This window comes from Aquila chrysaetos, chromosome 23 (genome assembly GCF_900496995.4).
Source record: "Aquila chrysaetos chrysaetos chromosome 23, bAquChr1.4, whole genome shotgun sequence".
Taxonomy (NCBI): domain Eukaryota; kingdom Metazoa; phylum Chordata; class Aves; order Accipitriformes; family Accipitridae; genus Aquila; species Aquila chrysaetos.
In genome coordinates, this window is record NC_044026.1 from 2892447 (window position 1) to 2913112 (window position 20666).

The window sequence follows — 20666 nt, forward strand, 5'->3', positions numbered from 1 at the left end:
AAAGGGTAGGAGAACTAGAAAGTATATGGGCAACAAGAACCATCAAAAGTAAGGAAAGGTGATCAAAGGCATCTTAATTTTGGAAAGCAGTTACAACTCTTACTTTACTCAACTCGAAATGCGATCTTCAGATTGCTTTGTTGTATTTAAAGCAATGAGGAAGAGGTTAAAAAAAGACATGCTGACCTCCGGGAAGCTGAGAAGATACACAAGCACTAATAGCCAGGGTAGTTTATATTGCTTTACTGCATTCTGCAGAGAGGAAGAACAAACACAAAACAGCCACGATAGTGATGGGTGTGCTTGAAGGGACAGGAAAGCATAACAGTCTTTGGTTACAAACTAGAATAGCTGCTGATTTTCTGAAAGAGCACTGGAAAGTTGGTGAATAATGGAAGAATGTCAGGCTGCTGCATCCTGGTCAGATTTGGGGGACTGAGAATAGGTTCTTGCATGAAGCTATCAGTTTGACATGGTGTAGTAATAGCAGCTAGGAAATACAAGCCTAGCTAGGAAAACAAGGCCTTAAACAAGATTTGACTTATCCTTAACTTTCTGTAGACTACCTGAATGCATAAGGGGGATGGTAGGCATCATTAGGGCCCTTCCTGATACAACCATTGTAAAAATGCTTGCTTATTGCTTCTGTACTGGATAATGGATGAAAGGAAGAGGAGTGGGAGTTGTGCCAAGTCCTTCTGGCCCCATTGGCCCCTTTAAAAGTGATCTGAGGGAAAGAACTGCTAAACCTCTCATCTGACAACCAAATGACAGATGGTTCAGCAAAATAAATGTCTCCAGTATTTTAAGACTTGTTTGTCCCTTTATTCTTTTTCTGTAGTCAGTCTTTGTTGCTTCTGTTTTGTTTGTTTTGTTTTGTTGGTCTTTTTTACACTGTGGCATGGAGCATCACATTGCTAGAGGATACCTGGCTTGCTATTTTTGTAGTTGAATTTTTGCTTAACATGGCTTAAGACTTACTTACCTATCAATGCTGATTGTGGATGGCTTATGAACAGGGAGAGAGCAGCTTTCCTTGCAGGGTTTGTCTACTGTGTTGCATGTATTTTGCTCAAATATTGGATTCTTGAAGGCTTTTGTTCTTTAATTCCCTGCCTTCAGCTGGGCGGGGACACTTAGAGGAAAGTTGGGAATATTCTCTTGGAAAGTCCAGTGCTAGCCCAATCTTACTTCCTGTAGACCAGCATGCGTCAGAAGGGTATGTCATATGCTGGGGTGTTGGGCATGTTTTTCAGGTGGTGCGGGAAAAAATTTCTGTAGACACAAAGGATATGAGTAGAAGAGGAGGCAATTAGGCTTTCTGTCACATACCAGTTACCTCTATTACTCTGTTTTGAGAGAAAAATTGGAATACAAGAATTAAAACATGTTCATACTAGATCATACTACGTAACCTTACAGGTTACGTAGGAGAAAGTTTCTATTAATACGCATTGGTAGTATAGATGAAACTGGAATTGCTAAAACAGTACAATGTGGCTGACCTGAAGCTATGTATTTGCATTTGTTTTAGGTGTTGTTTCTCTATTGGCTGTTCATCCTTCTACAGTAAATACGCTTGGAAAACAGCTCCTGCCAAAAACATTCGGACAGTCTAATGTCAACATTGCACAACAAGTGGTAAGGAGACTGCGTTTTTTTTTATTGCTTATACTGTTACTTACACATACTGTAAATCTCACTTGTAGCTTGGTAGTCGGAATCACTTGTCATGGGCAGATAAAGCTTGTTTGTAATTTTAATAGACTTAGGTTAAAGCAAATGTTCCTTTGCATAAAGAAATGCAAAGATGACTCTCAAATCAACATGCAGATACCTGAATATTCTGGTAGCTTTATCTTTTGCTAGTCTTGCCACTTAAAACCAGGGGGTCTTTCAGATTCTGCTTTGAAATCTGCCATAGGGAAATATAAATGAAGTCCATAAGCACGTTTTTATTGAGGTTGAAGTTAGTGGAACAAAATTGAAAACAGAGCTACGTTTCTTAGTGCTTAATTTAGATACTCTTTTGCTTAAATACATATTGTGAGCTTCGTGTGAGGTACGTGAAGTTAGAGGTTTCAAAGAATCTAATACTGCAATAGATAATACATAGGTTATGAGAAGTCACTTTTATAGTGATCAAAATTAAAATTTGGTGATCTGAAAAGGGTTGGTCTCAATTCATCTTCTGGAAAGCAACTGTAATGTGTAAACATCTGAAATGGAATGTCTTATATTTGGGTTTCTTCTTGACAGAAAAGCAGTTCCCCACCTGCCTTTCCCAACTCTAAGCTCTAAAGGGTGTTTTATAATTGAGGCTGCTTGAATCTATAAACTGTACCGCTTGAACTGTACAGGTGTAGTGCAGATCATTCACTGTGCTGTATTTCCGGCAGTGGCAGTGAATTAACTGCTTCCAGCAACCACTTGGAAAGTAGAGTGTAGCGAAATGAATTTAACTGAATGAAATTGCTCCTTCAGTAGGAGGCATTTTATCAATAAATTTCCAACCAAGGAAATGCAGAGTAGTTAGGCATTATTTTAATTTAAAATCAGTAACCAGCAGTAGGAGGAGAATGTTTTAAGTATAGATCATAGGCCATAATGACACAGATGGTGTCCCTTCTAGGCATTACTGTGAGACTGTGTACATACTTGAGTTTAGTGTTGAAAATGAAATGATCTTTCAGGTAACTTACAAAACGTTTCCTTAAAGTACCCAAAGAGGGGATAATGATGAAATTACGGATCATCTGATGCTTTTTTAAAGTTTCGACAATGAGTAAAGTAATGTTTACAACAATGTTTATATACATATGAAATAAATTTGTGTGTCTTCCATCACAAGTTTAAATTGACAAATCCTCATCTGTATTATCTATGATTAATTTTACATGGTATCGCTGTTAAAAAAATATGATTCTGAAATAATAACTACTCTTTATGGTGGTTTTGTTAGTATCATTACTGTCGGAAGTTTACATTTGCAATCATAATTTTTTCAGCACTTTAAGTCTTACTCTGAAAGTATTAGCGTTAATTTTTTTTTTTTGTGAAAGAAGGGGCCCATATCAGCATATTTGTATTGGCTGTTATCAGTACAAAATTAGATGCTTAGCTGTATGTCATTAAAGCAGAGATGGAGGTTTTGTTTTGTGTATATATAGAGAGAGAAATTCTGGGTAAGTTTCTGTTGACTTTACAGTTCTGAAGGGGATAGCAAGAACTATTAAAAAAAAATACTTCTAGAACCCTGAAAATTAAGAGGAGATAAATTTTCTGTCAATGTGCAAAATGTTCTTGGGAAGCAGAGTTGAGGTGTTGGCTTGTGACCCTGCTGAACTTTCTGACCTTTGAGTGGTAAACACAGGTTTTTAATACTTAAGTACTTGATTTTCCAAGCTTGTGTTCTTTGTTCAGGTAGTCTGATTTCTTTTTTTTTAATACTGTCCCCATAGAAGTTTTTCTGTTGAGTACAGTGAAGTGGAGTGTGTGGGCTGTCTTGCTGTTTTCCCCATTGTCCTGATCTTATTCATTATCAAGGAGCTAAACTGTAATCTTGTTCTCTTTTGAAATCAGGAAACATAAGAGAAACAGCAGGCGCTTCTTTTTCTACTTTTGCTTCCTCCCCCCAGTCCCTCTGTTGTCCCTAAAACCATCCTCTCTAATTCTATCTGTAAGCTTTCATTTTAGGATGTTCCCAGTGACTCGATACTGCTTAACTCTTTTCATTCAGAGTCATGGATGTTTATGAGCTTGTGAGTAAAAGTAATTCTTTAGAAGATTCTGAAACTCGAGACTGTAGGGTCTTCCCTAATAGTGATACATTAAAGCATATAATACTGGCTGGTTTGCAGACTTTTGTGAGTTAGAATGGGAATGCAGAGCAGGTTTTGAATTTATTAAACAGACTTCACTTTTCCACTCTAGAAATGAGCCTGTGAATTTGTACACACTTCCATTTATTCCTTTGTACTGTTATTTCAAGACATTACTGAGCGCAGTAGATGTCCAGGGTTTGCTGCTGCCAAACAGTTTGTTTTTCTCCCAGCTGTAATTCCACCCCTCCCCTCTATTGGCTTGGCTCTCATCTTACTGCACAGTCATACAAATTCTAGATGTGGCACCGGGGTGATGGTGGGGCTGCTTGTGGAATTAAGAAGCTAAGGAATAGCAGGGGACCATCTAATTTTAGCCCGTCAACCAGACCAGTCGGTAGCAGAACTGATAAGTGTTTTTTTCATGGGGAGAAAGCGAGCTGGTTCACACGTGTCTTGTGCCTGCTCAGCATCCCCCACCCTCACTCAGTTTCCCACAGTCAGGAGTTTTGGTTATGAAAAGTAGTAGAGGAGGTTAGTTGACTTTCTGTAAGAATTAGAAACATTTTAAGTATGGAACAAAGCTACTGGAAAGGGGAGGAGGACCTAAGATTTTCCAGCTGTCAGAAGTGGGTGTAACAAACTTGTATGTTAACTACTCAGAGAGGTGGCATAATATAGAGAGACAGTATTTCAGAAAAATTGCAGCTGTTTGTCCTTCCAGGTAGCTGAAATCACAAATATCTAATAGTCACTAGACTACCTTTTGCATTCTGCATTTAAAGGTTATTCAAATTTTGGTTCATTTTAACTTTCAAGCATAAAATGTTTCATTTTGGGTTTTCAGTTTTTCTATTTTACTCTTTTTGAGGCTAAACTATTGAAGCTAGCCTGAGGAAGAAACTTAAAATTTTGTTGGTGAGGCAGAATGTGGCTGCAGGAGAATATAGCAAGCCTGCGGGTGGTGATGAGTTCAGGTTCATTTGATGTCTGCTTCACTTACCTGATGTCAGGGATGCAACCTGCTGTTTCCACTGGGAGGTAAATGTACCCCCCAAAAGTCAGCATATCTTTCTTTCTACAAAACAGAAATCTGTACATTTTGTTTTCCTAAATATGTATTCTCTAGAAAGTTATATTTATAACATTTCATGGATAAAATACGTCATCCGCAAAAGTGGGAGTTCTGCTTCAGCTAGTTTCATGGATAAGGAGAGCATGGCTCTGTGTGCAAATGTATGTATTACTCGTGATTAAATTAGCACATCTTCAGGACTGCTTACCTGTAAGCTGGAAGACTGTGATCAGCTGAGTGTGTGCTTGTAACGTGTTCAGAATGGAATGGTTTTGCCTAAATTGGTCTCACTCACTGCGGTGATAAAGAAAGTTGGCCCTTACTCTTCTTCACCTCTAACATACTTGCATTTTGGTTTTGACTCTGTAGTAATAGAGACTGACTTCAGGAGAGAATTTGGTCTTTCTTGCAACAGCTCTGCATTTTCTCTCTGCTTTTATTGATTTTCAGATCTTCTTGTTTCATATGTTCATATTTTCACTGTAATTTTACTGCAACTTATTTATACATAGTCTGGTAGGGTGGGGTTTTTTTCCTCATTTTTTCCCTTTTTCTTTTGGAGGGGAGAAGATGTGTGTATGTTGATCTTGTCTGAGTTAGTGTTGAACAGTGTTAAGAAATCCAGCAGAGATGAAATGCTCATTTAAGGATAAAACATAAATTTTCATTACTTAGGGAGTGCTCTAACTATATAATCTGTAGTCTGAAGGTTTTTGTGCTTGTGTGTGTAAATTCAATGTGCCTAATAGAAGTAGGTAGACAAAAACTATTAGTGTTGTTTGAATAGTGCATCATTTGAATCATGCAGCGTATGAATATCTTGGAATACTTACGATCATTTTCCAAATTATTTTATCTTTATTGTAGGTTATTGGTACACCTCAGAGACCTTCAGCGCCAAATACTATCCTGGTAGGAAGTCCACATACACCCAACACACATTTTGTATCACAGAACCAGACTGCAGATTCTTCGCCATGGTCTGCTGGGTGAGCAAAATAAAAGTTACAAAGGATTAATGAATTGTTTGGAACTTTTGTTCTAAATGTGTATGTACTCTTCAGGCTAGCAGTGCGGGAGAGAGCCTGTTTACCTTTCCATCAAGAGCACTTCATCATTAAAGTTTATTGTATTAAAATTGGGAACAGTCACACAAGAACGAATACCCCCCTCATTTGTTGTAAAAGGAAGTAGAATGTTTTCTGTAAACTCTGACAGATATTCTCACTTTACTTACATTTAGAGAATTTAGCTCCTAAAAGGACACAGGAATTTATCTGACTTGATTCAGTTTTTAATTTGGCATTTCTGTTTTGCTGGTGTATTTTCAAAAAAATACAGTACATTTCAGATTGAACAAGTGTATCCTGAAGTATCATTTGAAAGAAGAATATAGTCCTTTATTGGGAAAAAGTATTAGAATGAATGCATTCTTTTGGTGTCTTTTCTCATGCAAGCTTGTTTTTAAGGGTCTCTTGTTAAATGTATTTGCTTTAAGACTAAATTTATCATCAGTGTCTTGTTACACGTAAATAGATTTCTACTTTGGAATTATACAGTGAAAGGAGCTGTAGAGATTTGAGAGGTTCCATTGCTGATACTTATTTTGTTGGTACTTATATTTTTCCTCAAGTTACAAGGAACTTTAAAAAATACGCAGAAAACTGTTCTGTTTCTTGTGTCTTGTAACATTGAAGTTTTCATAGCAACTTCATATACTGTATAACTTCAAATCTGCGATTCAGTAATAGTGTAACGTTTAGTAGAGTTCAACCAATATCAGACTTCATCTGTTCAGTCAGTATTGGACTTAAGTGGAAAATGCTCAATCAGTCTAATTTTTTGTGGTCAAACTAGATGGGCTATTGAAATAAAAAAAAAAAAAAAAAACAAACCAAACAACAAAAAAACCCCAAACAAACAAAAAAAAAAACCCACAAACAAAAAAACCCCCAAAGGACAAAGTTATCTCCTGTAATTCGCTTTTCATATTTTAGCATTTATCCCCCTATCCCTTCTTGTCTTGAAGATTGGAAGGTTTTCGTTATTGACTTCTTCAAGGAATATCCCTATTGTTAACTTACCTGCTACTGGAGCTAGCGGAGTTGCCAAAAGAATGAATTTGTACTGTGTTTCACCATCAAGATATTGGAATTGTTAATTATTGTAAATTGTAGGGGAAAAAAAATTACAGGAAAAAATGTTGGGAAGGGGTGAGAAGCAGAATAAAAGGGAAGGCTTGGTTTTTTACAGCAGTGTGCCTGTATTTGAAAAAGAGACATTAAATATTCCAGAGTTCAAATCTTCTTAAAATATATATTATACGTATATTTAGGAAGCGGAACAAAAAAGGAGAGAAGAATGGCAAGGGTTTACGTCATTTCTCTATGAAGGTTTGTGAGAAGGTACAAAGAAAAGGAACCACCTCATACAATGAGGTGGCAGACGAGTTGGTTGCAGAATTCAGTACCACTGATAATCACATTTCACCAAATGAATCAGTAAGTATATGGGAGGTCAATTACATGTGAACTGAATGGGGGAAGAGAAATTTCTTTTGAGGCTTTTGTATTTCTTTTCCTACTGCTAAATGAAACAGTTCAGACATTACCTGAGTTTACCCGTTTACTGTAATATATGTATTTTCAAATATTTTTGTCACAGGAATGTTTTTGATTAATGCACTATGTCTACAGCAGGCTTATGACCAGAAGAATATTAGACGACGTGTCTATGATGCCTTAAATGTCCTTATGGCCATGAACATTATCTCTAAGGAGAAGAAGGAAATCAAATGGATTGGTCTACCTACTAACTCGGCTCAGGAATGTCAGAATTTAGAGGTATATGTATTAAGAAGTTCACAATGACTTTGTGTTCGAGTAAATGTTTACAGCTTTAATATGTTTAGATACAGGATGTGCATGTGATCTTCTGAGATAGCAAGGTAGAATAGTGTAGTCCTTTTTGACTCTTTATTTTATTTGTATTTACAAAACACACATTTAAACTTCCGGATTGCTTAAATAAATTTTTTTAATTCTTCTGTGTCAAAAATACAGCTCTGTCACAGTTTTTACAGTATATGTGAAATGGTTCTGAGTGGAAGTTAATCAAGCTGAAAGATTAACGTGTATTTCCAACATTCCAATAGTGGTGCTCAAGCATCAGGAAGGTTGTTTTCTCCAGATGCCAGGCAAATAATACATCTGTGATGAGAGATGTTGCATGTAGATCAGTATATATGTGCATTGCTGCTGCTTTGTTGCTGCAGGTCTTTACGTATTTCTGACATTTGTCTTACATGAACATGTCAGACTTTTTTACTGCATGTCTTGGGTAAGAAGTAAAATGTTTTATACTGAAAGGCATTCATAAGTTCTGGCAGGATTTTTTTTTTAGTATCCTGAGATTTGCAGGATAATAAAGTTACCAAGGTTTACTGAAGTCAATTCACTTTATCAGAATAGAATGAGACTTTGTATTTATTCTTAATAAGTCTAAATTCCTTTCAGCAGGACTGAAAAATCAGTGTAGAAGCTGACAAATTAAAAAAAAAAAAAAGTTTTGGAATCTATCTGAGGGCGAATTCTATGGAGATTTTTGTTTGATACTGATAATTCATTTTTCAGTTGGTACTGTAATTGCTATCTAGATGAAGAAAACATAGGGTTATCTAATCAATATGAGTTTTATTTAAGTATTTATCATCCCAAGTGAAAATTATTAGTTAAGGTAAGAGAGTGGTAATTGGGGCATAAATAGTAGGGTGAGTACGGAAGGTGAAGTGGTTTGAAAATGGCAGTGCTGTGTGCTGAATAGGGAACCAGCTAGCCGGAGGGATTTTAAAAGTAGATCTCTTTAGATCTGTCTTCCAAAGTAGGGCATTGCCAGTAATGAATGTAATGTTGGAGCAAAAGAAAAAGAAGTGTTGCTAATTCAGCTGGGTTTGGTGTCATGATTGATAATGTCCTAGAGAAGAGTAGGATAATATTAGTACTGAAGTACTAATTTGACTTATTTTCTAATGCTAAATTACAAGACTGGTCCTACCTCCCCCCCCCCCCCCCCGCGCCTTTTTTTTTTTTTTTTTTTTTTAAATAACATCATGCCTTTTTGTAGTTTTTTTCAACTGTGTACACACACAAACAGAAAGCAGCACTCATGTCGATTTTTAACTCCAGTCATTTTCTTTTTAGTGGCATATTTTAAGGACCTAAGAACAAAAGTTGATGTTCAGGCCAGTGGTCTGTCTGTCCAGTATCTTGCCTGACAGTAGCCTTTACCTAGGAAGGAGTATAAGATTAGAGAAAGTATTTAGTGATGTGTTCTCCCGTAACTTGTGGTTCAGGCATAAGGCGAGGCAGATACAGTATCCTTCTATTTAATGGCACTCAGTTAATTTTTGTTCCACAAATTTTTACTTTGTACAAAGTTTACTTTTAATATTGAGTCATTTGTGGCAGTGAGTTTCAGGTGCATTAGAAGCTTCTTATGAAATACCTTTTGTTTGGTTTTGAACATACTATATTTAGTTCATACCTGATTTTTTTTTTTTTTTTTGATTGGAAGTGATGGTGACTTGGTCATTCCTTCTTCACTTTCTCTATCCTATTCATGGTTTTCTAAGTATCGCCCATGTTCTCCCTCATTATTTCATTCTCCTTTCTTTAGAGTCCTAGTTTATTCATTATTCCCTTGTATGGAATCTGTTCTGTACCATTGATTATCCTGATTGCTCTTTTGTATGGTCTTTTTGAAATAGGGACACCAGACCTACAGAATTCAAGATGTAAACGTTCTGGTTCATACACTGATGTAGTGATAATTTCTGTGTTGTTATCTGTCCCTTGCCTAATAATTCATATTTTTGGCTGCTGTGGTGTACTGAGCTGATGGGGTTTGTAGGTACTGTAATTTAAGATCTCTACTGAATATAATTTTATTTCTAAAATATGCATGGATGGGATTATGTTTTCTCACATATACCACATTACATTTACCAAAAATAATTTTGATTTTGTAATCACTCAATGCTACAAGATACTTCGAGTGTGCTTTATGATAAGCTCTCTTTACTGTGCCAGGTAACCGAGCATTGTCAGCAGATTCTGTCACCTTGCTGTTCATCCCATTATTGTGATCGTCTATAGTTTGAATAACAGTCTGTAAATTAAGTCCTTGCGGGAATCTGCTAGCAAACTTCCTCCACTGAGAAAGCTGTTTATTTCCTACCATTTTGTCTCCTATCTTTTATGTTATTATTCAGTATGTATTTAATACTGTGAGGACTTAACCTTAGGCTCCATAGCAGCTTCATTTCTTTAAGCATCTTTGATCAATCTTCTCCACTACCTCCCGTATCAGTAGGCTACATCAAGTAGATCCTTCTGGTCTACATGTTCTTTGTCTCCTTGAGAGAATTTGGATAATTCTTTGAGGCATAACTTCTGTTGCGAAGATGTTTTTACCCTCTCCCTGATATGTTGTACTTTATTCCCCAGTGTTCTAATTCTGCTCTTCGTTACAGTTTCCATCAGTAGTACTGATGTGAGTCTTGATAGTTAGATCTCTAAATTATCTGCAGAACCTTAATGATTGACATCATATGTCCTACCTCTGGTTCTCTGGTATTGAAATGATTTTAAGGGGAGAAAATGTTGATATAAAATGCTACTTAAAACCAACAAACTCACCAATCCTTTTTCTGTCTTAAGGTGGAGAAACAGAGAAGACTTGAAAGAATAAAGCAAAAACAGTCTCAACTACAAGAACTCATTCTACAGGTACAGTCAAGGTACTCTTGTCTATAGGGCAAGGTAACTTATATCTGTATTCCTGTTGTTTTATCCCATTGAGGGATTATAAACTTCTAAGAAAACCAGAGGTGAATTTCAGGATTGGGCGTATGCAGTTTTAATTTAGCACTGTAGTTTACCTGGGACCATGCTGTTGGCCATTGCTATTGGAGAAGCCAGCAACCTTCTATGAGTTACGATGAATTCCTTGGCAGTTTCAAGTATGTTTAAACAGGATTTATGCTGACAGGAGCTGTAATTCACACTGTACCTTCTGAATTTTCCAGTTCAGTTCTTGAATCCAGAATGTTTTTCTGTGTTAGAGTCCATAGGTGAAATTATGTGACTGTAGACGTCGTCTCTCATAATGCTCTGTGTCTTGCCTTTCTGGGATGTTGCTGCCCCTGCTGTGTAAGTGGCTTAACTGCTGTGAAACAGTTGCTGAACTCCTTCCCAGATTTCTCCTAGTACACTGGGGGAAGCAGTAGTCTATCCCCGAAGTCACTGTGCTGCTGGTTCACCGGAATGTTCCCCTTAGTAGTTGCATTACCTACGCAGTAGGAATGAGAATCTCAGGGAGGGTGTGCAGAAAGAAGGTACAGACAACTGTGGGACAGCAATCTCAACAGCTGACTGACTTTTATCAGTCTCTGTGTTGGCTTTGGATTTTGTTTTTAATTCCTGTTTATTTCATTTGATTCCATGACCAGAAAAATACTTATTCTTAGTTTGGTGGCTTACTGTAAGATTTATAACTTTGAGTTTCAATAGTTTACTTGAGGTTTTAGTTCTTACAATTGCTAATCTTTAAAATATGAACATTCCATTCTGAAAAGCAGTTTTGGTAAGATGTGAGAGTAAAGTCACTAATCTTAGCTGGGTAATTCAGAAGCCTAATGTCAGACATTCAAATCTCAAATGTTTTTTAGCATATAATTTCAGCAAAAATACAGTATTAATCATTCAGCTGTTCTCATGGAGTGCAGTAGCTAGCAGGGAGTAGTAAACAGAGTGGAAGTAGGATGCTGTATGAAAATTCCTTTTTCCTATCATTGTTATATCTTCATTCTGTCAAGGATCTGTCCAAGGAACTGTCCTGATGTACTTATTTAGAACGTGCATTTTTTTTCCTCAGCTAAGTTTTACTGTGTTGTATTTTTCAATACTATTATTTGAGTCTTTTCTTGCATCTTAACATGCAGTAATGTAGTGAACACTCTCTGTCCTGTTCTGCAGTTACATGCTGCAACTATTGCTGGTATTCTTTATCTGAGGGATTTTTTTGTTCACGGAATCTTAAAGGTTTAATTCATACTTTCATATACTATTGCTTTTTCTAGCAAATTGCCTTCAAGAACCTCGTTCAGCGAAACCGTCAAGCAGAACAACAGGCAAATCGACCGCCACCGTCCAATTCTGTCATCCATTTGCCATTTATCATTGTGAACACCAGCAAGAAGACAGTGATTGACTGCAGTATTTCAAATGACAAGTGAGTTAACAAAGTTTTCTGTCTGGCTTTTGGTACAGCTGTGAGTTTTATGTCCATGCTAAAGTGTTCGTCTAGGTCTATTAAAAATTAAATACAAATGAATTTACTTACGCCTTTCGTAGATTGAGAACATGCATTTCAGACAGGTAAAACTTAGTCATGTTGAATAGAAACAAGAGTTTTATAGAGCTTTTCAATAAATAGAATAATTGCATTCACATTTAAAAACTTACTTAAGACTTACTGTCTAGAGATGTTAGAAGCAAAATAAGGCAGCTCTGCTGAAGTTTTATATCATACTTTACCAAGTAGTGTTTTCCTTTGGCTTTAACACAGTGAAATGCAGCCAAGCAGAATTGAAAATGGATGTTGCTTTCAGAACTGCTGTTCTCTACTTTTGGTTCAAAAAGCTAGGTTTTTCATCAGCTAAATAAAAGCTGAATGTAGCAGTGGTTTCTCCTTGTACTATTAGCTTACTAGAAAAGCTTAAAAACATGAAAAAAAATTACACAGTAGGCAGAGGAGTGGGAGTAAGGAAAAAATTATCAAACATGCAAAATGTTTAATTAAAACTCTGTATCTCTTAAACCCGTTAATGATTTATGTAGTGTGTATAATTACAGTTTTAGTCGCTTGCTATCAAATACGTAAATCTTGAAAAATTTGATTGCTTAATGTGATGTGTTGCTAACACTGTGTTAAGCTTTTGAAATGCTGCAATTCCTGAAACTTAAAAGGTAGTTAAAGTCATTGAAGCTAATTGAGACATTTTTTCCTCTCCAGGTTTGAATATCTATTTAATTTTGACAATACTTTTGAAATTCATGATGATATAGAAGTACTAAAACGAATGGGTATGGCTTGTGGCCTAGAATCTGGAAGCTGTTCAGCAGAGGACCTAAAAATTGCAAGGAGTTTGGTTCCTAAAGCTCTGGAACCATATGTGACAGGTTAGTTAACTCCCAAGAAGAATCGATTTTTTTTCTTCCTTAATACAAGACTCAAGGAAAAAGCATGAAAATAGCCAAGATCAGTTAATTTCCACTGATTTGCGGTGAAGATTTCTAACAGGTTCTCAAATATATGCTTTTCAGTGTACCTTAGGGAACAAATAACATAGCAATTCATGGAGAATGGGCTGTTGCTCTTCACAGAACCACATTTTGCATTATACCATACAAGTAGATATTTGCAGTGTGTAATTCTTTTAAGAGGACAGTATTTATAGTTGATTCTTCTGCAAAGGTAAAAGGTAGTAAGAGCAAACATGATCATGGCTTCATTTTACATTGTTTTATCATTTTCATTATATAAGAATATTGAAGACATCTGACTTGCTTACTTCAAAATAAAATGTTTTTTTTTAATGTATTTTGAAATTTTGCTGCTGCACTGGCTGCTTGGTTTTTAATTATGCTATTTTGGATATAGTACGTCAACACGTTTTGTTGTTTTGGTTGCAAGACTCCTTTTCTGGACTTTAAAAGGATTAAGCATTTCCACTGAATTCAGTGAGTGTGTTTTGAAGTATTCTTGAAATACATATTGTTTGTTTTACAGAAATGGCTCAGGGATCAATCAGCAGTGTGTATGTCACATCTTCATCAGGTTCTGCATCAAATGGCACAAGATTTTCAGCCAGGTGAGATGAAATGAACAATCAGTTTTTGAAATCTGATCATCAAAGAAACTTAATTAGAGATTAAATACTTCATGAAACAAGTTCTGTTTTGATTAAGTGTGGTGTGGATATGTATTTAAGTTTATTCTCCAACATCACTTCTACTTGAGTAGTGGTGGTTCTTAGCAGTGTCATTAAAGAAATCTTTTCCTGTATAGTGGAAAAGAAATTGATTAGACTGATGTTAATCTTTAATGTATTATTTTTGTTTAGTTTTGAGTTTGTGACAAGAAAACAGGTACTTTCCTAAAGTTATATGGGCAAGGTTCTCCCTTGGTCATCAGTGTCTAACTTAAAAAAGGTTTTGGTCTTCAGGTTTTAAACAGCATCAGAAGCTGGTAGAATGGTAAACGGTAACTTGTATTTAACGTTGTGTGGACATATGACAGTTCTGAACTTAACTATTCTTTTTCTCTTGCTATGTAGGACACTTTTCCTTATGTAGTCACTACTCGCTAGTTTCTTGCTGTTACATTAATAAAAAATAAGTCCTTCTGTGAGCTCTACTACATTGTAAAATGAGTCAAGTATCATTGAAATGTTTAAAATTGTTAACAAATACTCAAATTGAGCAAGCTGATTAGCTGAACAAATTATCTGCAAAAATGTTCATTTTCTACCAGTTGTTTCTGTTGTGTCCAGAAACTTAGCCTTATGTGAAAACTGTTGAACGTGTAATGCAACTAATCCAATCTGGGCAATTTTAGAATTGCAGAATGGTTTGGGTTGGAAGGGATCTTCAGAGATCTGCCATGGGCGAGGACATCTTTCATTAGATCAGGTTGCTCAAAGCTCCATCCAAGCTGACCTTGAACACTTCTGTATATCCAATCTACCTTCTTTCTGTTTAAAACCACTGCCCCTTGTCTGTCACTGCAGGCCCTGGTAAAACCTATTTCTCCACATTTCTCAGAAACTCCCTTTAAGTACTGAAAGGCTGCTGTAAGGTTTCCCCAGAGCCTTCTCTTCTCCAGGCTGAACAACCCCAACTCTCTCAGCCTGTCCTCACAGGAGAGGTGCTCCAGCCCTCTGATCATTTTCGTGGCCCTACTCTGGACCCGCTCCAACAGGTCCATGTCTGTCTTATGCTGGGGGCCCCAGAGCTGGACGCAGAACTGCAGGTGGGGTCTCACCAGAGCGGAGCAGAGGGATGGAATCCCCTCCATCGACCTGCTGGCCATGCTGCTTTTGATGCAGCCCAGGATGCGGTTGGCTTTCTGGCCTGCAAGAGCACATTGTCAGGTCATGTCCAATTTTTTGTCCAACAGTATTCCCGAGTCGTCCTCCACAAGGCTGCTCTCAATCCATTCATCCCCCAGTTGGTACTGGTAACAGGGGACTGCCCTGACCCATGTGCAGGACCTTGCACTTGGCCTTGTTGACCTTGATGAGGTTTGCGCGGGCCAATGTCTCAAGCCTGCCAAGGTCCCCCTGGATGGCGTCCCTTCCCTCCAGCGTATCAACTGCACCACTCAGCTTGGTGTCATCCACAAACTTACTGAGGGTGCACTCAATCCCACTGCTTGTCATTAATGAAGATATTAAGTAGTACTGGTTCCAGTATGGACCCTTAAGGGACACCACTCGTTACTGGTTTCCATTTGGACATTGAGCTGTTGACTGTAAATCCTTGGTCATGGCCATCCAGCCAATTTCTTAGCCATCAAATAGTCCATCCGTCAAACTCATACCTCTCCAATTTAGAGGCAAGAAGGTTGTGGGGGACTGTACCAAAAGCCTTCCAGAAGCCCATGTAGATTACTTCTGTAGCTCTTCCCTTGTTCATTGATGGATTCACTCCATCGTAGAAGGCCGCTAGATTAGTCAGGCACAGTTTGTTCTTGGTGAAGCCGTGTTGGCTGTCCCTAATCGCCTCCCTGTCTTCCATATGCTTCAGCATAACTTCCAGGAGGATTTTAGCGGGCACTGAGGGTGAGGCTGGAGAGGAGAGGGCAAGTTCTAGATTACTTTGGCTCTTTCCACAACAAGGATTGTTCTATGTCAGAATCACTGGTAGGCTCTGCCTTGTAAATTATTTGGAGAAATTGCTATACCATTGAAATTCTTAAGGAAGTCCTAATTTTTAGGACATTTAAGCCATTTATGTTTAAAGGCAAAAATCCTGTATTGGTGGGATTTCTTTACACAAGGAAATACAGCTTTATTCTTGTTTTCTGAAGTCTTCTGGTAGCTTTTTCTTACCCATCTGCCTTCCGTCAGAGTTGGAAGGAGGTCCTTCTAAAGATACGGTATCTAGCTTACTTTAAAAGGCTAATGCAATTATATTTTTAAAACATTTCTTTAAAAAAAACCCCACATTTTTGTAGATGATAGACTTACTTGAATGAAAAGCAGAAAAAAAAGGGGGGGGGGGGCATAACTTGCAAGGGAAACAGTTTTAAGCTCAGGGATGTGCAGCACTAGCAATGGTGTGGAGCGTGGTTTATGCTCCAGTCTGTTCCTGCTGCCCAAAAAAGTGTGGGGAATTCTGCCTGTTTTGTGCTAGGGAACTGAAGCTTGAGTGAGAATACTGCCAAAATCTCTTTAGAGGAGCAGAACTTGCACGGTACATAAAATCTCCTGTTTTCACTAAGGTTCCTTCTGTGATAATGAGCATGGTGTTAGTGAAAAAGAACCCATGTATTTCTAAGACTTTGGAATTTGAATAGGCCACTATTAGCCAGAGGCCAGTAGAAAACCAGAAGCTGACTGTGGTTCGTTATCTTGGTGAGAAGCCACTTCTGTTTCTTAGGAGGTTGGAAAAGGGGAGTGACAAATTATGTTTAATTATAGTACATACATAAATATTCACGGAAATAAGAAACTACAAGATGCATAGCTTTTCTGGTACCAAAAATTGCTGCTGAGGCAAATAAAGGCTGTAAATTTATTTAGCAAGCTCTCTAAAGAAAGTTTGCAGAAGAATGAGGATGCTGCTACCAATTCATTCCAGTTTCTTTGTCTTAGTAGGATACTCAGGTTATGAAATCCAGTAAGAGGGGAGACAGGTTTTTGGGTTTGTAATTTCAAAGTTCACAGGAACAGAAGCATAATCTTTTTTTTTTTTTTCTTTGTTTTTGAAACTGGTTCTGCAGATAATTATGGAGAACCAGTTATAAGTCATCTGACTACAGCTAGACAGCTATCTTGGTATCTTCCTTTTGAATAAGTGTGCAGAACAGCAGAAACTGTTGAAAGTGTCTTACTGGGTATGTTTTCCTTGTGAGCTTCTAGGGTGTGCCACTGCAATTTCATTCTGTGTGATGATAGACTATTGAATTAGCTCCATACAACAACAGTGTGCATGATTGATTATGTGCAGTAGCTGCATTAAAAAATGACTAGCAAACATATATTTGAAAGCAATTTTTTGGTGATGAATGTCTTTCAAGTTGGAGATACTATTTCTGTGATTTTTAGAAAAACATTTTGTCAAGAATTTCTGACTAAGTTTAATAATTTATCAAACTATTGAGAAAGTAAACAATAAAAAAGATTGGCGAAATAGCAGGTAATAATGGAGGCAGGAATGTTCTGGCTCTATTAAAATAAAATACTTCTGGATAAAGTTAATTCATCTAGGAACAAGACATTTCAGACTGTATCTACAGTATGTGTGTGTATTTTGGTGGAAAAAGAACACATTCAAGTAAGAAAGTGGATAGTCTCCATATCTACTTGCTGATCCAGGAGGTGGATTTTCAGTGTAGGGATATTCTTAGGGAAAAATATGAGATGCTGAAGAGGTGGTTTGTTTTTTGTTTGTGTTTTTTGTTGGTTTTTTTTTTTAAACTAAAAAAGAAAAGCATAACGAGAAGAAAACAATTTCAAGTTAAACATACAGCACATGCAGCAATGACAGTTTGCCATGTAATAACAAGGAATTAAGGAGAAGCTATTAATTCCTCGATTTTCCAAGTCTTTGAATCAAGATTAGTGCTTCTGAAAGACATGATTCACTTGTGATGCAAGTGTCCAGTGCTACATAAAAATATCAAAGGGCTTAGATAGCTGTGTAGCCTTAACACTAAAGGTACTTCAGAAGAAACCTGGAAAGCATACTTACAAGGTGTCTATGAAAGGATTTAATCTTTATATTAAACCTAAAGGAAGAAACATAATAAGAACCATTTCAAAATTACTTCAACTGTTTCTGTTCTGGAGAGACAACTTAGACGTATATTAAACACAGTTTTAGAAAGTAGCAGTGGCAGATTCATTAAAGGAGTGGAATAGATAGATGATTATATTTAAGAGCACAGTAAACTGGGAAAAATTATTGAGCAATGACAACTGGCCTCTTTTTTTTTTTTTTTTTTTTTTTTCCCTCCCCAGTGACTTTTCCAATGGTGGAGATGGGATGTTGGCTACAAGTTCCAATGGATCTCAGTACAGTGGCTCCAGAGTTGAAACGCCAGTTTCTTATGTTGGGGATGATGATGACGACGATGACGATTTTAATGAAAACGATGATGACGACTGATGCCCTTTGCTTGTAGACTATTTTTTGTTAAAATTCAGCAAGCTTCAGGAATAAATTGTTCTAGGGAGAAGTGTCTCAAATTAATTTGCCCCATCCCTCAAGGAAAATATTGGTAAGCAGTTTTGAGTTTAGAAATTGCACCTCTGATAAGCAAACAAGGATTGTTTTATGTAGGATATTTTTAAATGTGGTGTGGATGTGTGTTTTTGATACCAGTGTGTTAATGCAGAGCCTTTATTTACTCTTGTTTTAGGGGTTTTTGGTTTGTTGGTTGTTTTTTGTTTGGGGTTTTTTTTTTTTTTTTTTTTACTTGAAGGAAAATGGATTTTGCCCCAAATGTTCTTGCGAAGTTTGCTAAAGAAAATGTAGACACATCATTGAGAAATAAAATGCTATCCTTCTGTGGAAAATGAATACACTGAATGGCAATTTATTTGGAGTGTATTTTGATTATGCCACTTTTTGAGGGATAGTGAGCTAATGTAGTAGTGTTTTTTGTTAATCACGCAGTGTCCAAAGAACCAAACAAGAAAGATACGTCCTACTTTTTTACATGTTAAATTCCAGAAATGTTGTTGTGAACTTATTTTCCCTTAAATTATATCTAACATAATGATTCCATCAAGTTTATATACTTTTCACTGTATGTTGGGACATATGAATTACAAAGTTTTTGGCAAATGTTTACTGCCAGTTGGTGCAGCTATATAAAATGTCTTGAAGGTTTGGAATGATTTATTGCTTATGGTAAAATTTGCCTGATTTCTTACAGGCAGACTTTGGAAACTTTTTATTATATAGTTGTTTACATACTTATAAGTCTATCATATAAAGACATGTACTGAAACAAATGTTTGTATTTGTTTCATAAGCATCTTCCTGTAATCTATTATAAAGTTGAAATTAAATATAGAGAATGTTTTAAGTTTTTTAACTCAAAATTTGTCAATCATTTTTAATAGTTCATTTTTATAAAAGGAATTTCAGGGCAGGTGGTAGTCTTTTTAAATTTATTCACAAACAATTAACTGCACAAATACTGTCAGCTGCCTATTCTAAGACAGTAGTCTTTTTATTGAAACACAAATAAACTTTTCTGTAATATTTTATGGAATATAAAGAGACTATAATTGTTTGACTTGTTTAACCTTGGCACTGTTAGTTTTTATTAATAAAACGCGCATGGGCATTTTTAACAAGCTCTGTGGTTTTTCTAATTTTAGGATTATTTTAGAACATTTCACTTCCTCTCGTCACAAGACCTAGAATTAACTGTCTCAGGATACTGCATCTACGCTACAGAGGGCCCAGATTTTTTGCTTTGATTTAGTAATTTGTCCTTACAGCTCTTGGTAACTTAGGATGCACAAAGCACTATCTGACCCTGTATACTCTCTTCCATGTCTCCTTGTTTCAATCGCGTCACTCCTCAGTGTGTCAAGCCAATCTTAGTACTCCAATCCAGCTTTTCTGTTTAAAATCCCACGCTTACTGTCCTAACTTTTCACCCCATATTCCTCAGTCCTGGCTTTCCGTCATACATTCCCATGTCCTCAAAACAGGTCTTCATCTGCTTTCCATATACTTTCCACCTTAAATTTTTTTTGTTAGATCACATCCTCTGCTCTCACCTGAAAGTGCGCAGGTTACTGAACTGGCTCAGTCACTCTGCAGGGTGCTGTCAGGGTCAGGATTATTTGCTTCCACAAACTCCAGGGAGTTGCTGCAAAGACAGCTTGCAGTCTAATAACTGCTCTGTCTGTGGTAAGGGCTCCTGGATGCACTTAAACCCCGTAGTAAATACGAAGTGCGCTATGTGGTTTTTTTTCTCTGAGGGATTGTGCCTTGACAAATCTTCTGTGGTTAAGGGGCTGTGGGTGGTTACTACAGAGCAGTTGATAGGCAGTGAATGTTTTCTAATTGTATCAAACCTTGTTGTAATATGAGCAAACCAAGCAAATTGCTTAATTTTATGGGCCTGGGAAGACCACTGGGGGGGGGGGGCTAACTGAATGCTTTGTTTCTCACCGAAGATGTCATTCTTTGCAGTGCTAATGCTAGAAGCAAGGTTTTTGTCACAGTTGAGTCAACCGATTCAAATTATCTTTGCTGTTGAATGGCAGTTTTATTTGCAGAGTCGAACAATAGTTATCAAGGAACTTCTGACAGTCCAAGGAGATTATTCCAGTTTTCCCTTACATTCTAAATCTCCAGAGTATGATCCAGGATTTGCCTGTAAAGAGTGAGTACAGGGATGTTAGGTAAGGAAGGCTGAAAGCATCTGACAGTTTCCTTTTGGTTCTTAGCAGTGGAATA

General features: G+C 37.0%; 1 protein-coding gene across 6 annotated transcripts in view; it reads left to right on the forward strand.

Annotated features, from left to right (window-relative positions):
• The window catches only part of TFDP1 (transcription factor Dp-1), a 47069-nt gene extending 27523 nt beyond the window's left edge, over positions 1-19546 (forward strand). For 5 of the 6 annotated variants that reach the window (XM_029999115.2, XM_029999113.2, XM_029999116.2 and 2 more), the window contains 9 exons: positions 1535-1641; positions 5764-5885; positions 7232-7397; positions 7593-7739; positions 10614-10682; positions 12035-12186; positions 12970-13136; positions 13747-13828; positions 18203-19546. In XM_029999115.2, coding sequence (XP_029854975.1) covers positions 1535-1641; positions 5764-5885; positions 7232-7397; positions 7593-7739; positions 10614-10682; positions 12035-12186; positions 12970-13136; positions 13747-13828; positions 18203-18350 — 1160 coding nt within the window. In that variant the 3' untranslated portion in view covers positions 18351-19546. The remainder of the gene's footprint in view (positions 1-1534; positions 1642-5763; positions 5886-7231; positions 7398-7592; positions 7740-10613; positions 10683-12034; positions 12187-12969; positions 13137-13746; positions 13829-18202) is intronic. The other variant, XM_029999112.2, reaches the window with a different exon arrangement.
• Positions 19547-20666: the final 1120 nt, after the last annotated feature.